This window comes from Lissotriton vulgaris, chromosome 3_1, assembly GCF_964263255.1.
Source record: "Lissotriton vulgaris chromosome 3_1, aLisVul1.2, whole genome shotgun sequence".
NCBI classification, from domain to species: Eukaryota; Metazoa; Chordata; class Amphibia; order Caudata; family Salamandridae; genus Lissotriton; species Lissotriton vulgaris.
Window position 1 is genome coordinate 181,835,411 of NC_141689.1, and position 27,589 is coordinate 181,862,999.

Below are 27,589 nucleotides of genomic sequence, written 5' to 3' on the forward strand. Positions count from 1 at the left end.
AGCACCCATCGCGTGCAGAAGAGGACAGCGAGTTACACTTTGTTTGGATAGGCCTATGAAGGTGTGAGATGACGTGATACCACCCATTGGCTGTTAGATGCTCCTCAGCAGGTAGTAACTAGTAGCCAAGGCTAGGGGTGAAGTGTGAGGGTGCCACCGAAGAGTATTTTGAGGTAAGAAGTTATGATCACTGCTTAATAATTCTACTCGCAAGTGCTTCAAAATCCAAAAGCAATACCCTGCCCATGCCCGTAGGTGAGTAGGTAACTTTAGATTTATACATCATGTTTTTTCCTTTGAAGAGATTGCTCCTTTTTGTTATGAGGATGTTAGTTTTGAGGATGCTCATGGTGATGGAAGGATGCAGTCCTGAGACCATCAGCATCCCATGCACACTCTTCAGGGTTGTTCAAAGTTACTTTACCCCAATGCAACACAACAACAGTTGATTAACCCTCAATGGAGCATGGAAGCCATAGTTCAAATAAAGGACTGATTCTCTTTTTCTAGTGCAATTGTTGTAAATATTAGGCCTACTTTTGCTCTGTTCAACCCCATTGTCCCTCTGTCCCCTACCACCACTACAATGAAAGAGCAAACCCTAACCAAGAAGTTCTCCTTCACTGCCTTCACTGAGATCAACCCTGACAAATCCGGCATGTAGAATCCGGCGTGGAGAAGTGTGGCTCAGGGGTTAGAGGCGGCAAACCCGGAAGCTGAGATCGGCCCTGGATCAGGGTTCAATTCCCCGCCTCGGCGGGTCTTGGGCTAAAAATTCCACGGACTCGATAATTCTCGCTCCGGTGCCTTCTCGACTCACGGGTTCACACTCTGCGACTCTGGGCAATAGCTTGCTTAATCTCCACAACGGGCCCTCGCGGCGGGATGCCTGGCTTTCACCTTGTGGATACCCTGCCGGGATATCTCACAGGGGAATACCAGGACGGGTTCCCTAAGCAAGTGCCGGGAAACCCACTGTGGGTAGCTGTGCGCTATATAAGCTCAAATACATTTACATTTACAGAATCCCATTCAGTTCTACCAACTTTCATATCAGCCCCATTGCCTCTTTTTCTACAAGATAGAAGAAGAAGAGATCTTGGTCAGAAAATAGATGGTTCGGCAGATTTCAAGGAGGGTATATTCAGCACGCACATATAATGGTAGTTGCTTCATGGTTGCCGGCATTCTTCCTGCCTTGAAATAGCTGGTAATAAGTTGTTAAAGTTGAGGGGATTTGGTATCTTTATTTTTAATGATAAGCTTGAGAAGGCAAATACCATTTGGTAGACCAGGGGTTTGCTTGCCAGAAACAATTTATCAAAAAGAGCATAAGTTTATCCCCTCCTCAAAAAACCCTCTGCAGACCCGACGGACCTCAAAAACTACTGACCCATCTCTCTCCTTCCCTTTGTGGCCAATGTCACAAAGAAGATTGTCAACGCCCAGATGACTAAATTCATCGTAGAGAACGCCATCCTCGACTTTTCCCAATCTGGATTCCACAGCACCAAGACCGCCCTCCTCACTGCCACAGATGACATCCACACACTCCTCAACCAAGGCCACACTGTGGCCGTCATCCTACTAGACCTCTCTGCAGCCTTCGATAATGTCTCCCACCGCACTCTCGCAGCCAAACTTCATGACGCCGGCATACAGGGGACCGCCCTTGACTGGCTCCACTCTTTCCTCGCGGGCAGAACCCAAAGGATCAGACTCCCGCCCTTCCTCCCCAAACCCACAGAGATCATCTGAAAAGTACCCCAAGGATCATCACTCAGCCCCAGGCTCTTCAACATGTACATGGCCCCATCGCCGGCATCGTTAGACAGCATGGAATCAGTAAAGTATCCTACGCCGATGACACCCAGATCATCCTCTCCCTCACAAAGGAACCCGACGCCACCAGACTCGACTTCCAGGAAGGAATAAAAGATGGTGCATCCTGGATGAGCAGCAGCTGTTTAAAGATCAACTCAGAGAAGACAGATGTTTTCGTCTTCTGACCCATCCCCTCAGCCTGGGATAACACCTGGTGGCCTACCGCCCTTGGCCCTCCCACCCCCACCCCCACAGACCACGGCCGGAATCTCAGCATCATACTCGACTCCTCCTTCACCATGACCCGCCAGATCAGCGCCGTCGCCTCCACCTGTTTCATCACCCTCTGCATCCTTTGCAAGATCTTCAAATGGATTCCCCCTGAATCCAGAAAAAATGTCACCCACACACTCATTACTAGCAGACTGGACTACGGAAACGCCCTTCACGCTCGAATCAACAAATTCCTGGTATGCAAACTCCAGACTATCCAGAACACCTCAGCCAGACTCGTCCTTGGCATACTACGACATGATCCCATCACCCAACACCTACGAGGCATCCACTGGCTCCTCGTCAAGAAGAGAGTAACTTTCAAGCTATTCACCCACACCTACAAATCCCTCCACAACACCGGACCCAAATACCTCAACAAAAGAGTCTCCGTCCACGTACCCAAAAGAAACCTCGGCTTCACCGACCTCGCCCTAGCAGAAACTGCACACATCCACAGATCCAGAGCGGGTGGAAGAGCCTTCTCCTACGTCATGGCAAAGGCCTGGAACGAGCTCCAGGTCAACATCTGACGCTCTCCCACCCTGCACACCTTCAAGAAGGGCCTCAAGACCTGGCTGTTCGGCTGACCCAGAGCTGAACCCCTCCCTACCCCATCCCCCCTCCCAGCTCATTGATTGATTGAGTAGTTAGTAAATTATAATTATTGAGGCCTCTTTTTCTTGCAAACCTGTTTAGGTTTAGAGAGCATGGGCCTTCGCTTTTTAAAGAAAGACACTGTTGAGAAATTTGGCCTTCAGTTTAATTGAAAGAGATGAGGGTCACATCTTACAAAACTAATGGCACTCATTTTTCAACAGACTGTTTCAGTCAACTTTTCTGTAGTTAAATTTTAATAGATGACCTTAGAAAAGGTTTTATTTGAGACTTTTTCTAGGACTAGTGGCATTAGAGGGTATAGGTATAGCCCTGGTTATGCTAACGTTGTCTGACCAGGCTTGGCACTAGATATACTAGAACACCAACGTTTTTCAAATTTGGTCAAACAAATTAATTAAATTCATGACATATTTCAGCTTGGAGGAGGCACTGATGGATATATAAAGGGGTCGATTACGATGCCGTTTTGAAGGGCTCCGAATCGGATTCGGGTTTGCTGAATCTTATTCGGAACCCTTGTTCCTGACTGAATCGTACACAGTGCCCAACGACTGATAACGATGCATTTAAACTGGTAGGGCTGTCCAAATTGGTTCTGAAAGGCATTTGGACAGGTTGCGTCTTTCGGAGCCAAATTGTACAGCTCTATGGTTTCTGAGCGAGCGTTTATGATGACCAATTCGGACAGCCGTTCAGATTCGGTTTCTCTGGAACTAATTGGCTGCCTGTCTTTGGAGGCCCGTAGTAGGCCACCCTTTACTTGTGGCCCTCTGAATTGGGTCCGTGGGGGTACCCAAGGGACCCCCTTTCTAACCATGCACAGAGTGGCAGGCACCTTGGGGTGCCGTTCACAGGGTGCAAAGTTTTCCCCACCCACCCCTTTCTTCAATGGGAGCCTGTGTTCTTGTTCAGAACACGGGCTCCCATTGAAGTCAATGTGAGTCCGACCGCTTCCGTATACATCCAAATCGCTCGGTCGGACTCACCCATCTGAGTCATCCAAAAATCAATTCGGTAGAAATTCTTTCTGGACGAGATTGTAATCGGCCCCTAAATATTACTTTGTATGTGAATGGAAAAAGAGTTATACCTGGTGTCCAACCACTGAACACTTGGCCCATCCACAAGGTCTAAAAACTATTTAAATGAGGTCTTCAGACGGGAGTTTTACTGTTCTGCTATTGAACAGGCTCATTCATAGATTGCAATTTTGGTAGCAGATGCCACACTCATTCGAATTTGTTAGGGGGAATATTTAAACTTTGCTAAAACCACTCCAGACTCCGGTCTCTGTACTAGGCAGGTTGAAAGAAACATCAGATGTCGCGAAAACTGATTTTATTTTATGGTTCTTGAATAAAGAAAGTGTCATTATAGTGACAGAACTGTTTATACTTTATGAAACTGCAGAATATTAAGCTAATAATACTGTAAAAAATATATATCATCTTGAAGGAGTGCCTACAGCCACTATGACCAAAAGTCATTCAAATCCATGTTTTACGTGAGTGAAGACACTGGCAGGTGCCAAGGGTTTTCCTGAAGAGGAACAAAGGCTTTTGCCTGAGTACTGTAATCAAGAGACCTGGGGAGCAAGAAATTATATTTTTCAGTTGTTTTCGCAAGTGCCAAACCTTTTTCTTATTTTTTTGGTTTATCTCCAGTATATAAAAAAAGGAAGATGCTGAAGCACAAAGTTTATGAACTCTTTCAACAAAGCTATCCATGAGTGGACGAAATCTTACTATTTCTTTTTTACTTTGCAGGATGTGAAAGATGCCCTGAAAAGGTACAGTTTTTTTTAACCTTTCTTTCTATATGTATATTGCATCCATCCTTTTCAGCAATCTCCAGTGTTGAAGAGGGCGCTGTAGATAGCAAAGTCCTGCATAACATTACACTGCCTCAAAGAGTACCTGGTCATTTGACAAAAAAAGACTAAATGATCCACAACCTGAATATCTTAAAGCATGATTTTTATTTCAAGAAATATATAAATACCTGGTTGTACCAATGGACGGGCTAAAGGAGCTTAGAAGCCGTATTGACTATCCAGTTGACAAAAAGAGGAGAGAGTATTGAACTGCTGCCTCCTGAAATATATCCCCACACCCAAACAATCCAAATTGTAGCTTAATTATCATGAATATTATCTTTTCCCCCCAAGAAAGCACAGGATTTGGAGGAAGAGACAGTATTTGTTGTGCATCCTTGTTGGGTTTGACAAGTTACCTGGATGGTGCTTAAATTAAGCCTTACATTCTCAGAGAAGAAATGTAATAATCTAAACATATAGAACAAAAGAAAGGAGATCTAAGTCTAACGGATATATATTATGAGAGTAAAATTCCTACAGGGAAAGAGTGGCGAGAAGAAAGAAGTGCGTGGTCAGAGAAGGGACCAATTTTCAAGGCCGAGGAATGGAGGTCGGGGTGGCAACATTAGTAAGTGTATGTCCCTAATGCATAGAGAATTCATTACTGAAGTAAGTAATGAAAAAAACAGGAGATTGATTTAGGACGGCCTGACATAGAGGGTGGGGCAGTGCTTGTGGTCTTTTGCATTGATATTTAGTAAACTCTACTGTTACAAATGTTATTCTAAGGCAAGCAGTGCAGGTTAGTTATTTTTAGTTTAATATTAGTTTATTAGTTAATTAAAACCATAAACAGAATCACACAGTTAAAAAATACATAACCAATAAAAAGTAAAATAGATAAAAAGTGGGTATGTCATACACCTAGTACAACATCGACTCTTCACGCTACATACCCTTTGCTTTCTTTAACTTTCCTTCCCAGAGATTTTAGTTGGGATACCAAACACTAATCTATGTTAGATAAAAATTGACTAAACAGGAATAGATCGTTAACCTGATGTATAAAAAAGCAAGCTTTCCACACAGATAACTAAAATATCCCTTACGTAAATTAATATATGTATTTAAAATGCCTATAAGCGGGACTAAGGGAAGTATGAATACCGTGCCAAAAGGACTGTGAGACCCACTATTAAAAGCAATTATGCTAGAATTTACTTCATTAAAAATACAGAAATAAATAAAGTAGTTATCTGAGTCTAACGGGATAGGAAACTACTAGTTTCAGTCCCTAGCAGCCCGTCCTTCATAGTTTCTGTGTGTGCTAGGTTAACATTAGAGGTTTCTGAATTATTACAATTTAGAATTACATTCAGGGACCCCCTCCAGATTACACATCACATATCCTATTAGCTAATCATTTTCTTAAAACAGATCAATAACAGAGTTAGTCTAATGTTCAGCATGGTGTTGTTTGGGTCCATGGACTCCACCAGTGCATGCCTGCCGGACCTTATTCCCGTTTTCAAGGTTCTCCCACCATAATAGAAATCTTCGTTGAACCATCAAAGCTGGACAAACACAGACAATGTGAAGCAGAGATTCAGGCCCCTAGTGGCATAGATGGCAGGACTGGTCTTCACTTTGGCCGAACATCCTCTATTTTGGCATAAGGTCTAGCGTGGGTATTTTTCCAAATCTTAGGGCTAAAAACAACTGTTTGATCGTCTGGTAGTAGAGGGCAGCTAGCAGGGCTGATTCTCTTGGAGTGAAATACGATATCAATGCCAGCCACCCGTGGCAACGTTTTGACAGAGTGTCTTTGTCTGCCATCCAACTTTGCAATTTTGTAGATTTATTTACAAGCTTCTTAAATAATTGCCCAGAGATGTTAGAATTCCAAAGGTCACCCAGATCAAGCATCGTAATACTGTTTTCTAAGAATGTCTTGCTAGCACAGTTACCCCTTTTCAAGTTAATGTCGATCTAGACAAGATTTGCCAGAGTGTTTTCTGCTGCTGCTCGCAAGTTGTAACAAAATCCTAGTCGGATTTGCACCAGAGAAGCCGACTTGGGGATCCTAAAGATTTCTTTATAGGCTCTTATCATCAGTTTTTCTGACAAATGACCATCACCGCCCAACATAATCTCCTTTCCGTATGCAAGAGTTGGCAACAGTTTGGCTTTCAAAACGAATCCCATGGGCTTTAGATCGTGACCTCTAATAGATGTAGTCAGTGAGGAGAAGATTCTATTCTGAATAAGAGGAGGCAGACAAGTTGTCAGTGGTATAAAAGAAAGGAAAATAAATTGATCAACAGATGTAATAAAGCCACTTGAATATCCAAGAACAGCCTCCCTCAGGTGTCTTTCAGGAAACTCCTGATGCAGGAAACTACACTGCCCAATCCTGGCGCTGCTTTCCCAGCATAAAAGCAGTGCCAGGATTGGATAGAGTGTCCGCCCCCAGTGCTCTTAAGAGCACTGGAGGCCTGCGATTTCTCCAACTCAGCTGTCTAAGACTGCAGTGTTAGAGAACTTTAAAATGCTCATGTCTGGCTGGCCGTCCCAAGATGGCCAGCCAAACAGACATGCACATTTTTAAGCGCACAGATCCCTGCTGCTGCCAGTCAGCAGCACTGGCCCCGTCCCGTCCTGACACTCACTTCGGGACGGGTTGCTGAAAAAATAAAATGGTAATAATTAAACTTTATTATCATTTTATTTTTCAGCTCTGGGGCTTGTGGTGTGACACTCCTTTGCTCAAATAGAAGAGCCGCCCCTGGAGAAGTCACTGTTCTGTACCATTCAAAGTAGCACAGTTTGATGGTCAGCAGCCCTCCTCTGAGAACCTTCCCCATGCATTCCTACCAATGTGAAGGATAGCTGCTCATGGGGGTGAAGCGGACTGAAGACCCTGGCGTGCAATCCCATGACATCACTGTTAAGTCAACCAAAACTTCAGACACAGAACTTTGCAAAAGTTTACACAAACACTTTTGATACTCATCTCACCTAAGCATTTCAGTCTATAAACTGGGTTTGTCAAAGTTTATTTAAGGAATGGTCTTGCTTATCCAAAACATTTGTTCCATATATTGGTTCAAATTAAACCAAAAAGGAAATAATACACACAGGAAAACGCATGGTGACGAGAGCCATACTTTAACCATCAGCCGAAGTAATCATTCAGTGTTCAGTTCAATCCACCACCAATCTCACGTTCTCATCAATGATATGCATTTATTCAATATAGAAACAAAATTGTTACCATTGTTTACATATGACAAATTACTGTGTTTGAGGACTCCGTTCCCCTAGGTGAACAGTCCCATGTTAATATTTAGTATTAGTAGTTATCTGTATGTTAACAAATCTTATATGTGTTTCTCTAGATGTGAGAATGTAAACTTTCGCAAACCCGAAGAGAAGAGGAAATATTACAAAGGTAATAGTGTTTCTTCTACATCTTTGTTCAACATTTGTTCTATTTTTGCTCTTTTTCAAGTAAACTTCATGTCAACTGCTCTGGATGCTTATAGAGACTCCCTTAAAGACATAGTAGCCCTTCCCGGCATCCAGAGGATACCTTGGCTCTTGCATATCAGGTCCTTGCTTAGGAAGCTGGGTCCGGGTAGTTTTTGGGCGGCACTAGAGACCCCCACTCCTGGTTCCAAAATGTCAATTAAATCGGTCTGTAGGCAGATGCTACATCAAGAAGTCATAGGAAGCAGTAGAGGTACACTGGTCCTGGATTTTCTGGAGTTTGAGTTGTCCCCCAGCTATGAGGATACGATTGACAAGCTCACTCCCGCTTTGGCCGGGAAATTGTTCTTACAATTTAGATACTAATCCCTACCCATTATGACCTTCTGTTCTAAATGGCCAAATGCTAATCATAAGAGCACAGGATGTTCAGCGTGCAAGGGGCTAGAGAAGATATATCCACTTTTTGTTCTCCTGTCCAGCGTACAATGTCCATAGGAGAAAATGGCTACTACTCTTGTGGATATCTCTGGGTGCTAGGAGCTATTGGTTGCCACCAGGCTACTAAGATCGGACACTTCTAGGCTGGTGTTATTTGCCGTTGCAAGATACCTCCAGGCAGCCTGGATATAACGGTTCAAAACGCATCCGTGCTATTGATGTTAGAACACCCCTTGTGAAGCACTAAGTGAGGCTTGGAGGTCTTTTAATGTGCAAGGCCAGACTTGTCTTAACCCAGGGGATTGACTACAGTTGGCAGGTGTAGGGAAATTAACAACACAATACTTTCCTGAAGGAATTTCACACACAGTAGAATGTTATCTTTTTAAAACTTAATTCATCATGCTATTTATTTATTAATTGTGCTATAGGTATTTTCTCATATATATTGTTCTTATGTGTTTTAAACACAGCTTTTATTCTAAAATCTTTTATGAATTGTTAATCTTATTTATCCACTGTGTTGCTTCATAATCTGCACTATGAACTTCAATATGCTGGTTATCACCAAAAAATTAGAGTTTCCTCCTCCGGGTTGTATCTCAGTTTGCCGGACAGCATAACGGACCCATTTGGTGCTACCTTAGGGCTTTTTTGAGGTTTTTGCTTTTCTGACAACTTCTTTAGGTATGTAGATATTTTATTGTGGAAACTCTAGTGGATCAATCCATTATTTGTGCTAAAGGGTGTAATCTGAATTCGAATTTACTCCAGTCCACTCAACTGCATCACAACAAACAGAGTTTTGTAATTGATTGTGTGTTTCTGTAATTATTTTGTTTGTTCTTATTTGCTTTTGTGGTTCTTAGAACCAAAATTGAGATGATGATGGTGATGAATGCTGCAGAACCACTGTGCATGCAGTCAATAGGCTCTGTGTACTTGTACTGCCATCTCCTATGGACTTACAAGTAAATTAAATCTGCCAAGTAGGTGTAGTCCAATTTTACTATATTTAAAGGAGAGAGCACAAGCACTTTAGCACTGGTTAGCAGTGGTAAAGTGCACAAAGTCTTATTGCAAACCGAAACAGGTCCCTCCCGCAAAAAATGAAGGGAGTGAATGCAAAAAAGTTGGGGTGACTCTGCAGAGAGGGCCAGGTCCAACAGTTATAATCTGCAAAAGGATTATTTCTGAATAGTTCTGCTACTAAGGAGCTGACACTTGGGGGTCCATTAGGATGTTGGGCGGATCGCCACCGCCCGCATGGCCCACATGTGACTCCTCCATCTTTAATGAGTACAAAGCATTACTGAACAATCACACTACTGGTCTGTTACTAGCTTAAATAGACATATTCTAAGGGAAGGTTATTCAGCACATTTTGCCCAGCAAATTCTTGCCACTGTTCAGTGCTATCAGAGTTTCCCCTTTTTCGCTACTATATCCTCAAGCACCTTTAATGATTCTGTTGCAGAGCAAATAGTATTACTAATAGCATCGGTGAATTACTTGATTGTAATTGGTTACTCTAATTTTTTTACCGATTTCCCTGATATGCTTGCTCCAAAGATATGCTTTCTTCAATTAAATGCCCATACATTCAAGGTACTCTGACACCGCACATCTAAGGACCCTTGACTTGGCCCTGATCTTTGATAGGGAAGACCAGATCTCCATCACCTCCCACCCCAAGCCATCTCGGTGGACTCATAATTTGAAGATTGAAACCAATTGTATCCCGAAATCTTGAACTCCCCCGTCTCTATCTAAGGAACAGATTATCACCTGAGTTTGTATGTAAATTAAGATATCAGAGTTGGTAAAATTCAGTCAGGGCCCCCTCCCCATGAATTCTGACCGTCTGTTGATGGCAGACGCTGCTGAGACACTTTCAGTGCCCTGTCTACAGGCAGCTATTGCAGAATGCTCCACGCAATGTTGGAAACCATAGGCAATGTTGTTTATACCGGCAGAGACCTAGTGACAGGTGAATGTAGACAACATATTCAAAGGGATGAACCTGACAGATTGCAGTATCGTCTTCAAGTGTATCACTGCTATTCCCCTAGTCACAATAAAAAGACCTACTTCAAAACTGTTAGGGACTTTGGTGGAAATTCTTGGTGCTTAAGAAGATAAGTCATAAACAACTTTTTTGGGCTTGTCTAAGGGGCTCATTACGATTGCGGAAAATTAGTCACTGCCGGGCTGGCGGTGGCGATCCTTCTGCCATCGTCATGGGATTTACCCCCGCCACATTATGATGGGGATGGGTATCACGGCGGACGGAAAGTCCATTCGCCGCTTTTCAGCTGGTAGCAATCGTCACGGTCAGCATGCTCACAATGGCGGTGCAGCCTAGCATGCTCCGCCGGCACAATTAACAATTATGATACTGGCGGAAGCCCGCCGTTCCGTGGCGGTTGAACCACCACTGAAAGGCTGGCGGAGAATGTTTTCAGGGGCCCCATTGCAGGCCCTCCTAATGTTGGGGGGAGGTATGGGTGCACTGAGGGGGTACCCAGGTTACCCCCCTACATTTCACTGCACCAAGTGGCAGGCACAGTGTAGTGCAGTGAAATGCTCAACATGCTCTTTTTAACATTGAAGCGGTGCTGCTGTCAGCAGCCACCGCCACAATGTTAAAAGTGCGGAATCCGGCCGCAGCGGTGGTGGTTCCATCATAATTGTATATGCGGGTCCGCTGCAAACATGGCAGAACGGACTCAATCACCGTTAAGGTGGCTGGCGGACCAAGTCTGCCCGCCATCATTACAAGTCCCTAAGAATGAAGTCAGTGGTAAATGAATGCTGTTGAAATTGACCATGCCTGTGGACAATCAACTAGTTAGGAACTCCAGAACGGATCATTGACAAAACATCGAGTGACAAAATATCGTAATCCCAAAATATCGACATCTTATCTTCATAATGGTAAGTACTAAACTATCTAAAGAAAATACTGTTGTTAAAAATATTGAGGTACAAAATATAGATTTTTTTTAAATGTACAAAAAATAATGTAAAATAAATTAAATAATAAATATAACTTAAAAACATATTTTGAATTATTAAAAAATGTTAATTATGAGTAATAAATGTAATGTAAAGATAAATTAAACATACATTTAAAAAATATAATATATATATATACATACCTAAAAATAATTAAGAAATAATTATTTAAATTATTTATAAACTGTTAGAAATATATTACAAATTGTAAATACATATATACATACACCTGTAACATAAAATTTAAAATATATTTATATATATATATATGTATATATTATAAATTAAAATATTTATTATTTTTTAAACTACATTTGACACTACATTGAGTACAACAGTAGGGAAAGTGTTGGATATCAGAGGGGAATAAATTACTATTCCCACTCCAGCAAGTGCAACAGTCGGGAAAGTGTTGGATATCGGAGAGGAATAATTTACTATTACCACTCCAGCGAGTGCAACAGTAGGGAAAGTGTTTGATAGCGGAGGGGAATAATTTACTATTCCCACTCCAATGAGTACAACAGTAGGGAAAGTGTTGGATAGCGAAGGGGAAAAAATGACTATTCCCACTCGAGACAAGATGGAAAGTATTAGATAGCGTAGGCGTAACATTTACTATTCCCACTCCAGGGAGTGCAACAGTAGGGAAAGTGTTGGGTAGCGAAGGGGAATAATTTACTATTCCCACTCCAGCAAGTGCAACAGTCGATAAAATGTTGGATAGCGTAGGGATAAAAATGACTATTCCCACTCCAGCAAAAGCAACAGTAGTGAAAGTGTTTGATGGCGGCGGGGAATAATTTACTATTCCCACTACAATGAGTGCAACAGTAGAGAAAGTGTTGGATATCGTAGGGGATAAAATTACTATTCCCACTCCAGGGAGTGCACCAGTAGGGAAAGTGTTGGAATAGCGAAGGGTAAAAATTACTATTCGCACTCCACCGAGTGCAACAGTATGGAAACTGTTGGCTAGCAATAGGGAAAGTGTTGGATAACAGAGGGGAATAAATTACTATTCCCACTCCAATAAGTGCAACAGTAGGGAAAGTGTTTGACAGCGGAGGGGATAAAAACAAACATTACAGCTATTGAATCCAAAATCCCCAAACAAAATAAAAACAAAACTACTAAAAATATTTATCAATTAATAAAGGAATATTAATGACCAACTAATGATTCAGTTTTTTAAACTAAATTACTTTCACCCTTTACCCCAATAAACACCAAAACACACACCTAAGGATATTTACACAATTTCCATAACTAATTTTACATTAATAAATTAATAACAACTAACAAGAAATCATTATTTTTAATAGTTTTTCTTCCTAACATTTCCAACTTAATATTAATTAATGAATAGTTAATTACCTACCACCATATTACCCTATAAATGACACCACCAATTTCATAAAACATGGCACAATTAACATAATTAACAATTATTAAATCAATAATAATTAACAAGCAAAATAAAAACAATTAATAATACATTAATTCACACAATTAACACTATAAAAGAACATTAAATTATTATTATATTCTAAATATTAAAAACATTTATTACAATTTAATTACGTTCAACCCTACTCCCCTATCAACCCACAACACCATCCTAAAAAAAGACACAATTAACATAATTACCAATTAATTAATAATAGTTAACAACCAACTAATAAATAATGAATAATAAATTAATTTTTTAACCGATTTCCCTGATACGCTTGCTCCAAAGATATACTTTCTTCAATTAAATGCCCATACATTCAAGGTACTCTGACACCGCACATCTAAGGCCCCTTGACTTGGCCCTGATCTTTGAAAGGGAAGACCAGATCTCCATTACCTCCCACCCCAAGCCATCTGAGTGGACTCATCATTCGAAGATTAAAACTAATTGTATCCCAAAATCTTGACTCCCCCGTCTCTATCTAAGGAACAGATTATCACTTGAGTTTGTATGTAAATTAAGATATCAGAGTTGGTAAAATTCAGTCAGGGCCCCCTCCCCATGAATTATGACCGTCTGTTGATGGCAGATGCTGCTGAGACACTTTAAGTGCCCTATCTACAGGCAGCTCTTTTCAGAATGCTCCACCCAATCTTGGAAACCACAGGCACTGTTGTTTATACCGGCAGAGACCAAGTGACAGGTGAATGTAGACAACATATTCAAAGGGATGAACCTGACAGATTGCAGTCCCGTCTTCAAGTGTATCACTGCTATTCCCCCAGTCACAATAAAAAGAAGACCTACTTCAAAACTGTTAGGGACTTTGGTGGAAATTCTTGGTGCTTAAGAAGATAAGTCATAAACAATTTTTTTGTGCTTGTCTAAGGAGCTCATTACGATTGCGGAAAAATAGTCACTGCCGGGCTGGCGGTGGTGATCCTTTTGCCATCGTCATGGGATTGAGGGTGAATCTATCCTCCGATGTGGACCGTATTATCGGCCCCTGACTGCATTTAACAGTACATTCCTTATCACGGAGCCATTACTTTTGCCGTATCTGGTAGCCCCCACACCCCCAGGACAGCGACCTTTTGGCGCCATCCCCACAGGAGTTGTGCAATGTTAATTCATACTTTGTTACAATTCTTGTAAAGTGAAAAGGCATATAATTAATGTCCTGAAGATGAACCTTTATCAATCATAGGTTCGAAACGTCGTCGACTAAACCACACTATATGCAGTTGAAATGTGTATATTGATTCCAGCAATAGTGTGTTTATAATATTGTCTGACTGTGAATTTACTACACAGACTGTCAAGTTGCCTTGTCTGTTTTTTCTTTGTTAGTGTGTCAGCTGACATCGGCTGGTGTCCCGCTGTTAACACTTTTTATAAAGGTTTCTAAAATTTGTCTATTACAAAATAAATCTGTCCGGCTGGACTAAGAATATAGTGTCTATTTAGCCTATATTGACTTGACATCATTACCTTGTCTAGGGACCACTGTTCTGTTTATGGGATTTACCCCCGCCACATTATGATGGCGGTGGGTATCGTGGCGGATGGAAAGTCCAATAGCCGCTTTTCAGCTGGTAGCAATCGTCACGGTCAGCATGCTCACAATGGCGGAGCAGTCTAGCATGCTCCGCCGGCACAATTAACAATTATGATACTGGCGGAAGCCCGCCGTTCCGTGGCGGTTGAACCACCACTGAAAGGCTGGCGGAGAATGTCTTCAGGGGCCCCATTGCAGGCCCTCCTAGTGTTGGGGGGAGGTATGGGTGCACTGAGGGGGTACCCGGGTTACCCCCCTACATTTCACTGCACCAAGTGGCAGGCACAGTGTAGTGCCTGCCATGTAGTGCAGTGAAATGCTCAACATGCTCTTTTTAACATTGAAGCGGTGCTGCTGTCAGCAGCCACCGCCGCAATGTTAAAAGTGCGGAATCCGGCCGCAGCGGGGGTGGTTCCATCATAATTGTATATGCGGGTCCGCTGCAAACATGGCGGATCGGACTCAATCACCGTTAAGGTGGCTGGCGGACCAAGTCCACCCGCCACCGTTACGAGTCCCTAAGAATGAGGTCAGTGGTAAATGAATGCTGTTGAAATTGACCATGCCTGTGGACAATCAACTAGTTAGGAACTCCAGAACGGATCACTGACAAAACATCGAGTGACAAAATATTGTGTCCCCAAAATATCGACATCTTATCTTCATAATAATAATGGTAAGTACTAAACTATGTAAAAGAAATACTGTTGTTAAAAATATTGAGGTACAAAATATTGTTTTTTTTTAAATGTACAAAAAATAATGTAAAATAAATTATATAATAAATATAACGTAAAAACATATTTTGAATTATTAAAAAATGTTAATTATAAGTAATAAATGTAATGTAAAAATAAATGAAACATACATTTTTTAAATATAATATATACATATATATATATATATATATATATATATATATATATATATATATATATATATATATATATATATATATATATATATCTGTGAGCAAGGGCGGATGCCCGAAACGCGTCAGAATTTGTTAGACTCAGCTTTTAAATAAACCTTTGTGCCTTCAATTACGATGGATTCGTGTGGTTTTCCATGGTTGTGTGAAACGGAGCTCTGGGAGGCTGCAGCTCTTATTTATATATATACTTAAAAATAATTAAAGAATAATTATTTAAATTATTTATAAAATGTTAGAAATATATTACAAATTGTAAATACATATATACATGCACCTGTAACATAACATTTAAAATATATTTATATATTGATATTGTGATCAAGGCCTCTGTGAAGGCCGAAACGTCATGCTGAGGTGTGCCGTCTCCTCGAGAAAATAGAAATGCACTGCTCACCTGCACCTGAGGTCTCCTCTCTTCTTCCTGCGCTGCGGTATCCAGGACTGGGCTCCGGGCGAGAGGTAGCGGGGATTGCTACATAGATATATATATATATATATATATATATATATATATATATATATATATATATATTATAAATTAAAATATTTATTATTTTTTAAACTACATTTGACACTATATTGAGTACAACAGTAGGGAAAGTGTTGGATATCAGAGGTGAATAAATTACTATTCCCACTCCAGCAAGTGCAACAGTCGGGAAAGTGTTGGATATCGGAGGGGAATAATTTACTATTACCACTCCAGCGAGTGCAACAGTAGGGAATGTGTTGGATAGCGGAGGGGAATAATTTACTATTCCCACTCCAATGAGTGCAACAGTAGGGAAAGTGTTGGATAGCGAAAGGGAAAAAATGACTATTCCCACTCGAGACAAGAGGGAAAGTATTAGATAGCGTAGGCGTAAAATTTACTATTCCCACTCCAGGGAGTGTAACAGTAGGGAAAGTGTTGGGTAGCGAAGGGGAATAATTTACTTTTCCCACTCCAGCAAGTGCAACAGTCGATAAAATGTTGGATAGCGTAGAGATAAAAATGACTATTCCCACTCCAGCAAGAGCAACAGTAGTGAAAGTGTTGGATAGTGGCGGGGAATAGTTTACTATTCCCACTACAATGTGCAACAGTAGAGAAAGTGTTGGATATCGTAGGGGATAAAATTACTACTCCCACTCCAGGGAGTGCACCAGTAGGGAAAGTGTTGGAATAGCGAAGGGTAAAAATTACTATTCGCAATCCACCGAGTACCACAGTAGGGAAAGTGTTGGCTAGCAATAGGGAAAGTGTTGGATAACGGAGGGGAATAAATTACTATTCCCACTCCAATAAGTGCAACAGTAGGGAAAATGTTGGACAGCGGAGGGAATAAAACTAAACATTACAGCTATTGAATGCAAAATCCCCAAACAAAATAAAAATAAAACTACTAAAAATATTTATCAATTAATAAAGGAATATTAATGACCAACTAATGATTAATTTTTTTAAACTAAATTACTTTAACCCTTTACCCAAATAAACACCAAAACACACACCTAAAGATATTTACACAATTTCCATACCTAATTTTACATTAATAAATTAATAACAACTAACAATAAATCATTATTTTTAATAGTTTTTCTTCCTAACATTTCCAACTTAATATTAATGAATGAATAGTTAATTACCTACCACCATATTACCCTATAAATGACACCACCAATTTCATAAAACATGACACAATTAACATAATTAATTAACAATTATTTAATCAATAATTAACAAGCAAAATAAAAACAATTAATAATAAATTAATTCACACAATTAACACTATAAAATTAAATTAAATTAATATTATATTCTAAATATTAAAAACATTTATAACAATTTAATTAAGTTCCACCCTACTCCCCTATCAACCCACAACACATCCTAAAAAAAGACACAATTAACATAATTACCAATTAATTAATAATAGTTAACAACCAACTAATAAATAAAGAATAATAAATTAATCACCACAATCAACAATATAAAATATTAAATGCATACATATTAATTAATACAAAATATCAATTAATTAATTATAACTAAATTACTTCCCACCCTACTCAATAAATAATAATTAGCAACCAGTTAATAAATATTTAATAATACATTAATTCCCACAATTAACAATATAAAATAATAAATACATAAATATTAATTAATAAAAAATAATTAATTCATTATATTTAAATTTATTCCCCTATTAACCCACAACCCGCTCCTAAAAAAGTGACACAATTAACATAATTACCAATTAAATAATAATAATAAACAACCAATCAATACATAATTATTAATACATTAATTTCCACAGCCGAGCACTTTGCCAGGGCCGGTTTTGGTTCCCAGTCCGGCCCTGCTAGTAGTGAAAGGATTCCATTGGATCCTGCATCTAGAAGATGGGTTCCATAACAGCATCTGAACTGCTCTGGAAAATAATCCAACTGCATCCAGTTCTGTCTTGGATCACACTGTAATCACGTACCCCTTCGGAAGTGATTACAGACAATACAGAACTCTGCGGTCAGACTCATCCTCGACTTACCCAGATGCACCCACCCACCTACACCCCACCTCAAGAAGCTACACTGGCTCCCAATCCAGAAGAGATGCCAGTTCAAGATGCTGACCCATGCAAACAAAGCACTACATTATGAAGGACCAGCATTCATCAACAAATGCATGGCCTTCCACAAACCGACCAGGCACCTACAAGCCGCCAGCCTCTTCCTTGCAGCCACCCCCCAGATCTGCTGAGTCAACAGCTCCTTCTCACACTTAGCGGCCAAAGCCTGGAACAACCTTCCCCTGCACCTCGGGACCGCCTCATTGCTCCAGCTATTCAGGAAAACACTCAAGACCTGGCTGGTCGAATTAATAGATCTATAACAAATAGGAGGAGTACCACCAAAGATGAGGCTATACAGCCGGTATCGGTGGAATGAGACCGTGATTTGTAAGAAGAAGTCCTTCTTTGTTTCTTAAGGAACCCCTCACTCACCGACCTGGTCGGTGACATGCTTCATCATCGGGGCCACCTTGACAGCCGAGTGCCGTCAAGGTGTGCTGCGACACCTGAAAATACAGTGGAGCTGGTATGTGAGTGATGAATGTGAAAAAAAGGTCAGTGGGTTAAAAATTGTCCTGGTATGACTTAATATTATTTATTGTAAGGCTACTGGACAATGTTAAAAATAGTGTGTGTAGATACAGTAAAGGCGTTAATAGGACCTAGTGTATCTGAATTTATGTGATAGGTCTACATGTTTCAAACCATAGGTGGGAGTTACCGGTTTTTCTTCAGGACCATGAAAATGAAAGGAGTTGGGTGGTCAGAGTACACTAACGCCCTGCCATACCTGCAACCCTCTCAGCAACCTATTTAGCAATTAGCTAAATGACGGGTACACGGAGGGGCGGACTAGGTGAGAAGTCACTCGTTAAGCCAGAAAACTAATACGTTCTTTTGAGCTTTGCTGCCTCCCCTCAATTCCCGTGCAGCAAGCATTTCTCCACTGAGAAGTTTTTGCCATTTTCAGTAACCATACTTGGTTGCAAGTTTGTTTACCCATTTAGCTAATTGCTAAATAGGTTGCTGAGAGGGTTGCAGGTATGGCAGGGCGTTAGTGTACCCTGACCACCCAACTCCTTTCATTTTCATGGTCCTGAAGAAAAACCGGTAACTCCCACCTATGGTTTGAAACATGTAGACCTATCACATAAATTCAGATACACTAGGTCCTATTAACGCCTTTACTGTATCTACACACACTATTTTTAACATTGTCCAGTAGCCTTACAATAAATAATATTAAGTCATACCAGGACAATTTTTAACCCACTGACCTTTTTTTCACATTCATCACTCACATACCCGCTCCACTGTATTTTCAGGTGTCGCAGCACACCTTGACGGCACTCGGCTGTCAAGGTGGCCCCGATGATGAAGCATGTCACCGACCAGGTCGGTGAGTGAGGGGTTCCTTAAGAAACAAAGAAGGACTTCTTCTTACAAATCACGGTCTCATTCCACCGATACCGGCTGTATAGCCTCATCTTTGGTGGTACTCCTCCTATTTGTTATAGAACTAGTAAACCAGGGGACTGGGAGTACCCTTCCGTCCACTTGAGTGGATAAAAATCCCTTTGCTCTCTATATCTTGTTAAATATACGAATTAATAGATCACCACAAAAGTAGCTAGCAACTCCAGCGCCTTGAGAACCTCACGGGTGATTTGCCGCGCTTTACAAATCCTGACTGATTGATTGATTGCGATCGTTTTATTGGAGCCTGTCGGTTTTACCTGGTATTTCTATTTTCTATTTGTAACTGGGCAACCGGATTTCAACCAGAAGATTGAAACTCTCTAAAAATAGAAACCATGTAATATGTTGAAGTATAACAAATCACAAAATTAACGACTTCTAAGAAATGTGTACAGCTTAGAGAAACCATATGCCCTGAAGATGTTTTTCGCTTTACCGCTTTAATTTGGAAGTCTGAGGAGGGCAGAACATTTCTGCCTAGTTTATTTAGCCACAGAATAATATTGAAGAACATTAAAGAAATCGGGTAGAGAAATTCTTCAGTATAAATATTTGAAACATTTCTTCATTAAATGACAGTAGCAGATGATCATTTAATTGAAACGTGTAATAACAGTTTATCTCTGAACATAACAAGCCATATTTAGAACAAACTGAGCTATAAAATGTATGAAATATTAATGAGCAGCAAGCATCATTGACCACTGAAATTAAATACTAAATCAAAACTGCAATTTAGCAAATTAAAACATAAAACAACAAATGCAAAAAGGAAGCGTAATGATTTCAAGTAATATTTTTTTTAAGTAGAAAATGTACTCCTCATGGGTTTCCTCTTTTGTTGGGAGGATGTTTCTAACTTTTCTCGGACTCATCAACATTCTGTGAAGTATTTAATTTATTAACATATTAGAATCTTTTGATCTATTAGGGACTCACATTTCAAAAGTATTCCTAATGCACCATTGTTACCTATGCAGATTGCCCACAAGGCAGACAGTCTACCTGACTCAGTGGAAATGTACATTTACAAAGGTAACTTTTCTTTATTTTAACTGTGGAGAAACCTTTCCCCCACCCCATTAACATGGGGTGTTCCCTTCTCCACCTTCAAGCAGGAATATCTTCTGTGTGCTCTCAACGTGGGAACAGACATCTAAAGCGTTTGTGAGGAATACCCACAGCATTTGTACTGCCAGGAATCTGTTGTGGCTGCCTGTTCTGACATGAACAATAATGCAAACTTTGTTTCCCACCATGAAGCCTACTTCTGAAACTAGTGACGTAACCAAACTTAAGGGGGCCACTTGCGAAGATCTTGGAGGTGGTCCCCATGCTCTGGACCTAGTCAGGAGGACTCAGACCGCCGGTCTGTGGCTCTTGCACGGGGCTGGACGGGGCACCCTGGAGCTCAGACCCCCGCTCCATGGGGGCTGTTGTTATGCCACACCCATGACCCATACTTCTGAAAACAGTGGCGTAACCAAACTTGAGAGGCCCCCTGCAAAGTACATGGGAGGGGGCCCAACGCTCTGGACCCAGTCTGGGGCTCTCAATCCAGGGGCCTGCCGCCTGTGCACAGTACTCCTGGAGCGCGACCCCCGCACACCTTGGGGGCTATTGTCGGATACGTCTTATCAAGCCTGCTCCATTGTTGGCCTTCATCACTTCCTCTGAACCAAAAAAGGAAGCATCAACCAGAAGGTCAGGGTAGAGGGGCAGGGAGGGAGCACTTGTTCACAGGAGCACCACAAATTAGCCTCCCAAAGGAAAAGTGCAAAATAGACCCTGCTCAGGAGTATTCCAAAAACAATCATTGGCAAAGCCAATATGTCTGGTCTTGCCTAGAACATTTTAAACACAGAGGTTAACTGATAATTCCCAAGGTCATTCACTCGTCAAGAAACTCCCAAATGGGGCTTTTTAATAAGCACATCATAAACAATTAGAAGATTTTGAGACCAAAATTAAAAAAAGTCAGTCTTTAACAAAATGTATTTAAAGTGCTTAGATGAAGCAACAGTATGGTATGTTGTGGTTTAACAAACAATAGCTATTATTAATAAGCCACTGTGTGCCCATTAATTTTATTTACAACATGCTACCCTGCTGTTTATAATATTTGCCTGATAAAAGTTAAGTTTATATGAAAGGCATATTGATTCAAAAATTAATCGGTCAAACTTGGTCAAAGGAAATAATGAAAACTAAGACATGAAACAGTTTGGCAGTGCAACACTGTTACTTACACATGTTGCGACGACGCATGCCACACATAATTACACATAACTTCCTCCTGCTAAGAGAATATTTCCTTTCCAGCTTTGCCACAGCAAAGTATCAGGAACAAGTTCAGTGCTTTTGATGCATTGTCACACTCTTGCTGTCTGGTCAAATACTAGACTACTGTGCACAGCCCAAATGCCATCATTCAACATGATTGGCAGTGTAATTGACAAATGCCTCTCCTATGGGCTGAACCAAGACAAGAGTGGGGCCCAACTATCCAATAGCTTAAGAGGGCTGACCAATTCACTCACTGCATGGATGCTTTTGTGTGGGGTTTTAATGGCACTTCAACAGACCAATAGTTGTAGCAGACTGACCAAAGCCCCTTGCTGTGTGCAATATTATATTACTATTTTTCAGTCCTTTTGCTCTGAACGGGGTTTGATTATCAATACCGAAAAGACGAAGTACCTTGTGTTAAACCCCTCAAAAAAAACAATCTGCCCTCCTACCCTGAATGGAGAACCCTTGGGGAAAGTAGAAGTTTTTGACTATCTAGGCATACGGCTGTCCCACAAAATGCAATGGGCCCCTCATTTGGACAAAATGTTGCTAACCCACAAACGTATAACAGGAGCCCTACTGAAAGAACAACGCTCTTGTGTTTTTAGACCTATATCTACTGTTCTTGAAATTTATACGGCCAAAGGGGTTAGCTCTGCTCTTTATGGGGCTGAGTTATGGGGCTCATCTATCACAAACGAATTGCCAAGATCTGAGAGGAAATTTTGCAGAGCAATTATGTCCCTCCTGCAAGGTACGCCTATGGTCCCACTAATGCTGGATTTAGGTTGTCGCCCAATTGACGACAAAGCAAAACTTCGGCCATTGCTGTTATGGGCCCGCCTGTGGCGAGTACAGGAACTTGGCAAGTATGCACAAGGCCTTTCAGAAATTATGTCACTCCCAGGATGGCAGAAAATCAAATGGTTGAGAGATATGAAAATCTTGTTATCCATTGTGGGACTAAAAGAAGCATGGCTAAACAGATCCTCTCCACCAAAAGAAACGTTAAAAACTCTGTACTGGAATTGGATAGCGTCAAAAAGGGACACTAATGACTGCTTGGGCAGATTAACTGAAGATTTCCTGAATTTTAAGGACCTGCCAGTGCGAGAAAAGTATTTAGACATAATCGAGAAACCTTTTGACAGGGCCCTCTATTTTAAATTTAGAGCAGGTACTCTTCCTCTGTACACCTTTTCATCACGGTGGAAACCACCCGTGCAAACCACAGAGTACTGCCCAATGTGTATAGGCAGACCAGAGACAGTGGCGCACTTCTTGTTTGAATGCGGAGAGTATACCTTACCACGGAAGAAATGGCTCAAACATCTATGTCGCCAGCTAGGCACTAGGCGTCATGCGGAGGCAATACGCATACTCAGGTCTGACTGTTGTACCTTATATGCCTGCATTCTTGCAAATTTTTTATCATGGGCTTGGTCCATTAGATCTAAGAGGCTTAAATCAATTGTTTAATCTGTTTTTTAAATTATCTTATGAAATATCTCTTTTTTTCTAATGAACTTCGTAGATTTCTTAAATTAACTGTATATTAAATTTTTTGTGTTTTGACTATCTTGCCATTTTAAATATGAAGTTGTGTATTTTAAAAGCTTTTATGATAATTTTTATCGAAATAAAGCCTTGAAAAAAAAAAAATTACTATTAATGTGATGTATTATTTTTAGAGTGCTTTGGTGGAATAACGAGAGATGACCTGTCCGCTGTGGTTTGGCAGCACTGCAGACCATTTGGCATTTTTTTTTTGTGTTTCAAAAACAGACCCCTTTAAACGAGGGTTGTCTTTGGAAGCTAAAAAGCAAACAAATGTCCCTTCTTTGCGGCGAGTGTACTTTATTGCATTGGTGATGTTTTTGCGTTTTTTCCTGTCTGGGATCACTAAGTCTACACAGCGGATTTAAACTGGAAAACAAGCCAGCGGGCGTGGTGTCAGAGGATCACCTGAATAGAACATCTCTGGCTGCATTTTTCCAGCATCCATATCAAGAACCCCCCCTTGACCTGTAACTGAGCTGGGGATGCTAGATGTGAGTGACTAGGAAATGTGTCAATTTTTTTGGCAAATGTTGCTCTACCAACCAGCTCTAATGTCCTTAAGACTCTGATTCCACAGAGTATATGTGACTATATATTTAAAGATAATTGTATGAGGTAGGGAGCATTGAAGCTCTGGAAAAAAAACGTATAGGAATTAGTAGCAATTCAAGTTTCTGTACTCTGGGAAGATGCAGATGGGCATGTTGTTATAGAGATGAACGAATGCAAGAGGCTTTTATCAGCGACTGATGCTCTGGGTCATGGTGCATCTTGGGTTCTTCTTAGTTTTCCAGGACCGATGGACAGAGAACATGCATGGGCATCATGGGCTTACTTGTTTCCTGGTCTTTTCTCCGTTGCTTATCTGTCGTAAGGACCCAGCCTTTTTATCCTGTGTAATGTGATCCCTGTAAAAATATCTAATTCCACTTGAGATAGAGATGCATTGTATACAAATAAAATATGAAAAATATGCAACTTTTTGAGAGTTCCATGACTTATGTGCTTGATTCAGCAAACCCAACACCATTGATTACTATTGATAATGTATAGGGACAACTGCTTTTTAGGTTATGTGCATGGTTCCTGCATATTGTATTCTATACTTTTGGATAAGGAGCTGGCCTTCAGCCCCCTTCAATCATTACCTTCTTTTGCTCTGGAACCTTCAGCAATAGTTTTGAGACACTGTGAATCATTTCTTTTGTTGTGTAGAGTATATATCACTTCTTGGCTCAAACTGCTGGAGTATTTTTGTCTCCCCATTTTTCTATTGGCTGTTTGAGTGTGTGCTTTCGCCACCATCGAATTACACGAGGGTCTTGATTTACATCTGGAATCAACTGACCAGCAGCCTGGTGACTCTAGGGAGCAGATGCTGACAAACACTTCTTAAAACTGGGTGCTACAGACAGTAAATCGACCCATCTTTTTATAGCATCCATTTTTAGGTCGAGCCAAACTGCAGCGCGCATGCCTTACTTGCTCTGCGAGGCATGCAGTAGTCGAGTATGCTGAGTAAGCCTCACCCATACTTTTCATTGGCTAGTGTCATTGTGCTTGGTAAATACTGGCTTCCGATTCACTATGAGGCTTGTTAGTCCCTCCTTTTTACCGCCTTGTCGCCATTTGTTACCACCCATAACGACTGGACCTTTTACTTGGCTCCGTACACAGTCGGCTTTATCTAGGGGGTCAGCACTATTTTGTTTATGGGCACTTATGGGAACAATGGCGGATGTTATTTTTTTGTATTTGTATGTTGAGAGTGGCGCCCGCTTTAGGGAGACCGGGCTCAGTTCATTTATTTATTTATAATTCTCCAGTATTAGGGGTGTCTTTCATAGATTCACATGCCTGAATCATTCCGCGTCGTCGGAGTGGGAGTCCCACGGTATATAAAAAAGCAATAATATGCCTGTAATAACCAAAAAACCTTGGTAATACCCAACCAGGAAGTAAAGTAGACTTAGCTTACAGGAGCAAAAGCTCCCACACTCATGACTATCCTAGTCATTATGTTAGACCAAACTGCAGCCAATCAGGCGACAGCACCCACCAGAATGTTCTCCCCAGAGGCTCAGGCTCTCAGATTTTCTACCGCACGTCGTGTGAAGGGAGTCTCCCTGAGCTCTGCTCAGTTTCTTCTAACTTTGGTTGGTTTGTTAACCTTCAAAGATTGTCTACTTCTAAATCCCTTTTTAGGGCTTGTGATTCCTGTGGAAAGCTGAAGCTGTTCAATGAGGATCCTCACAAAAAATGCATCTACTGTCTGTATCCTGATCATGAGGCGAAGGAATGTAAAATCTGTAGAACCTTCCCTCAAAAGACCCTCAGGGACAGAGCGGGTCGTCTGCTCCTGTGGCTTCAGAGGATTAAGGACAAGGATAACCCTGTTTCAGAGGTAGGGAGCATTGCCTCAGGGTCTCCTGTCTCCTCTAAGAAGAGAAAATCTGAGGTTGAATTGGCTTCTCCTAGGGCTAAAACTGTGAAAAAGGCCCAATCCTCTCAGGATTCTGGGTTGCCTTCTACATCCAAGAAGGTGTCTCCACCTGTGGTATCTGCGCCCTCAGGAAAATCTGGAAAGTCTGCAGTTTCCAAAGCACCTGCCCATAAGGTTTCACCTCAGGCCTTGGCAGACTCAGGAGCAGCCTCATCGTCGCTTTATCGTCATGTGGTCACTTCTTCCACTTAAACAGTGACTTTTTGTTCACCAAAACCATCTATGGTGATGTCTTCAGCCTCCTCACCTTCGACGATGGTGTACGTCCAGGTGAGACCCATCCCGTCGACGAAAATTGTCCTGTCGATCGTCGACGCTCCACCGTCGACGGGAATCCTGAAGGTACCGTCGACGACCTCTTCGACGTCGACTTAGGCGTCGACGGCTCTCTTACCGTCGATGATGAAGGCCTTTCCGTCGACGGGGATGTCGTCGACGGAAAGGCCTTCATCATCGACGGTAAGAGAGCCGTCGACGCCTAAGTCGACGTCGAAGAGGTCGTCGACGGTACCTTCAGGATTCCCGTCGACGGTGGAGCGTCGACGATCGACAGGACAATTTTCGTCGACGGGATGGGTCTCACCTGGAAGCTACTGTCGACGTCGTCATCGTCGACGAAATTACCGTCGACGACGCCTTCGACGACGAAGTTACCGTCGATGAAGAAGACGGATACGTCGACGACCTCCTCGTCGACGAAGAGATTGGAATCGTCGACGACCTCCTCGTCGACGAAGAAAATGAATCCGTCAACGACCTCCTCGTCGACGAAACTGGCAATACCGTCGACGTCGACGACAAAGAGAAAAACATCATCGTCGACGAGTTCATCGACGACGATGCCACAACTGTCGACGGGCGCGCCGTCGACAACGGATCTGAAGGAAACAGGCTTGTCATCAACTTCAGTGGCTCCATCTACACCCCCACTATCGACCTGTACAGCAATGCAGGTGTGGTCGGCAGGAGCATCCACAATACCGTTGCCATCACCAGCTACCACTGCTTCGCTCCTACAGAAGCGTGGGTCATCCTCCACAGCTTTGTCTCCTTTACAGCTGCCAGATTAGTTGTTGGACTCTGAAGAGGAAGAATCATACGAGGATGAGACATTGCGGGCGGCCAGGAGCCCTTCGGACTTGCTTATAAAAGTTCAAGATCTAGATCAAGAGGAGGAAGATATTTCACAGGAGCACGCTCATCGAGAGACTGGGTCTATACCTGGCATGCAAATGCCTGTGGATTTGTTCCAAAATCTCCAGTACATGTTAAGCGATTATTATCGCAGGTTTCCACCTTCAGAATCGGGCGATTCTCATGTATCTACGCCGAGGCCAAGAGCATCTACTACAACTTTAGGGCATCAAGAATCAGTTTCTCAAGGGGCAGCGGAAGATGCACGCTCTGCACCACCCTCTTCTCCAATACAATCCCATCAGGCAGAGGGTGAAAATTCGTCTGAGGACGAACGAGAGGACGGCGAATTAGACGACAAGTCGGTATCGTCGGAGTGGGATGACTATCAGGCACAAACTCCTTCTCCAGCAGCCCAGCCTGCTGCGGAATCTCCTCCGGTAGACATTGCCAGCTTCCATAAGATTATGGATAGAGCCACAAAGAGATTCCTCATATCCATGGAGGCTAAACAGGAGCAATGCTTCCTTTATGATTTTAAGGACTTGCCGCAAAAACAATCTTGGTCTATTCCAATAATTGATTTTATATGGAAAGAAGGTTTGAAGATCATGAAGACGCCAAATTCTTTAC

General features: G+C 41.6%; 1 protein-coding gene across 1 annotated transcript in view; it reads left to right on the forward strand.

The window, feature by feature from the left end:
• LOC147726177 (E3 ubiquitin-protein ligase TRIM39-like) overlaps positions 1 to 27,589 on the forward strand; it is a 161,065-nt gene that overhangs the window by 111,616 nt on the left and 21,860 nt on the right. Inside the window, exons 4-5 of the mRNA XM_086960277.1 lie at positions 4,485 to 4,507; positions 7,933 to 7,985. Coding sequence (XP_086816403.1) covers positions 4,485 to 4,507; positions 7,933 to 7,985 — 76 coding nt within the window. The remainder of the gene's footprint in view (positions 1 to 4,484; positions 4,508 to 7,932; positions 7,986 to 27,589) is intronic.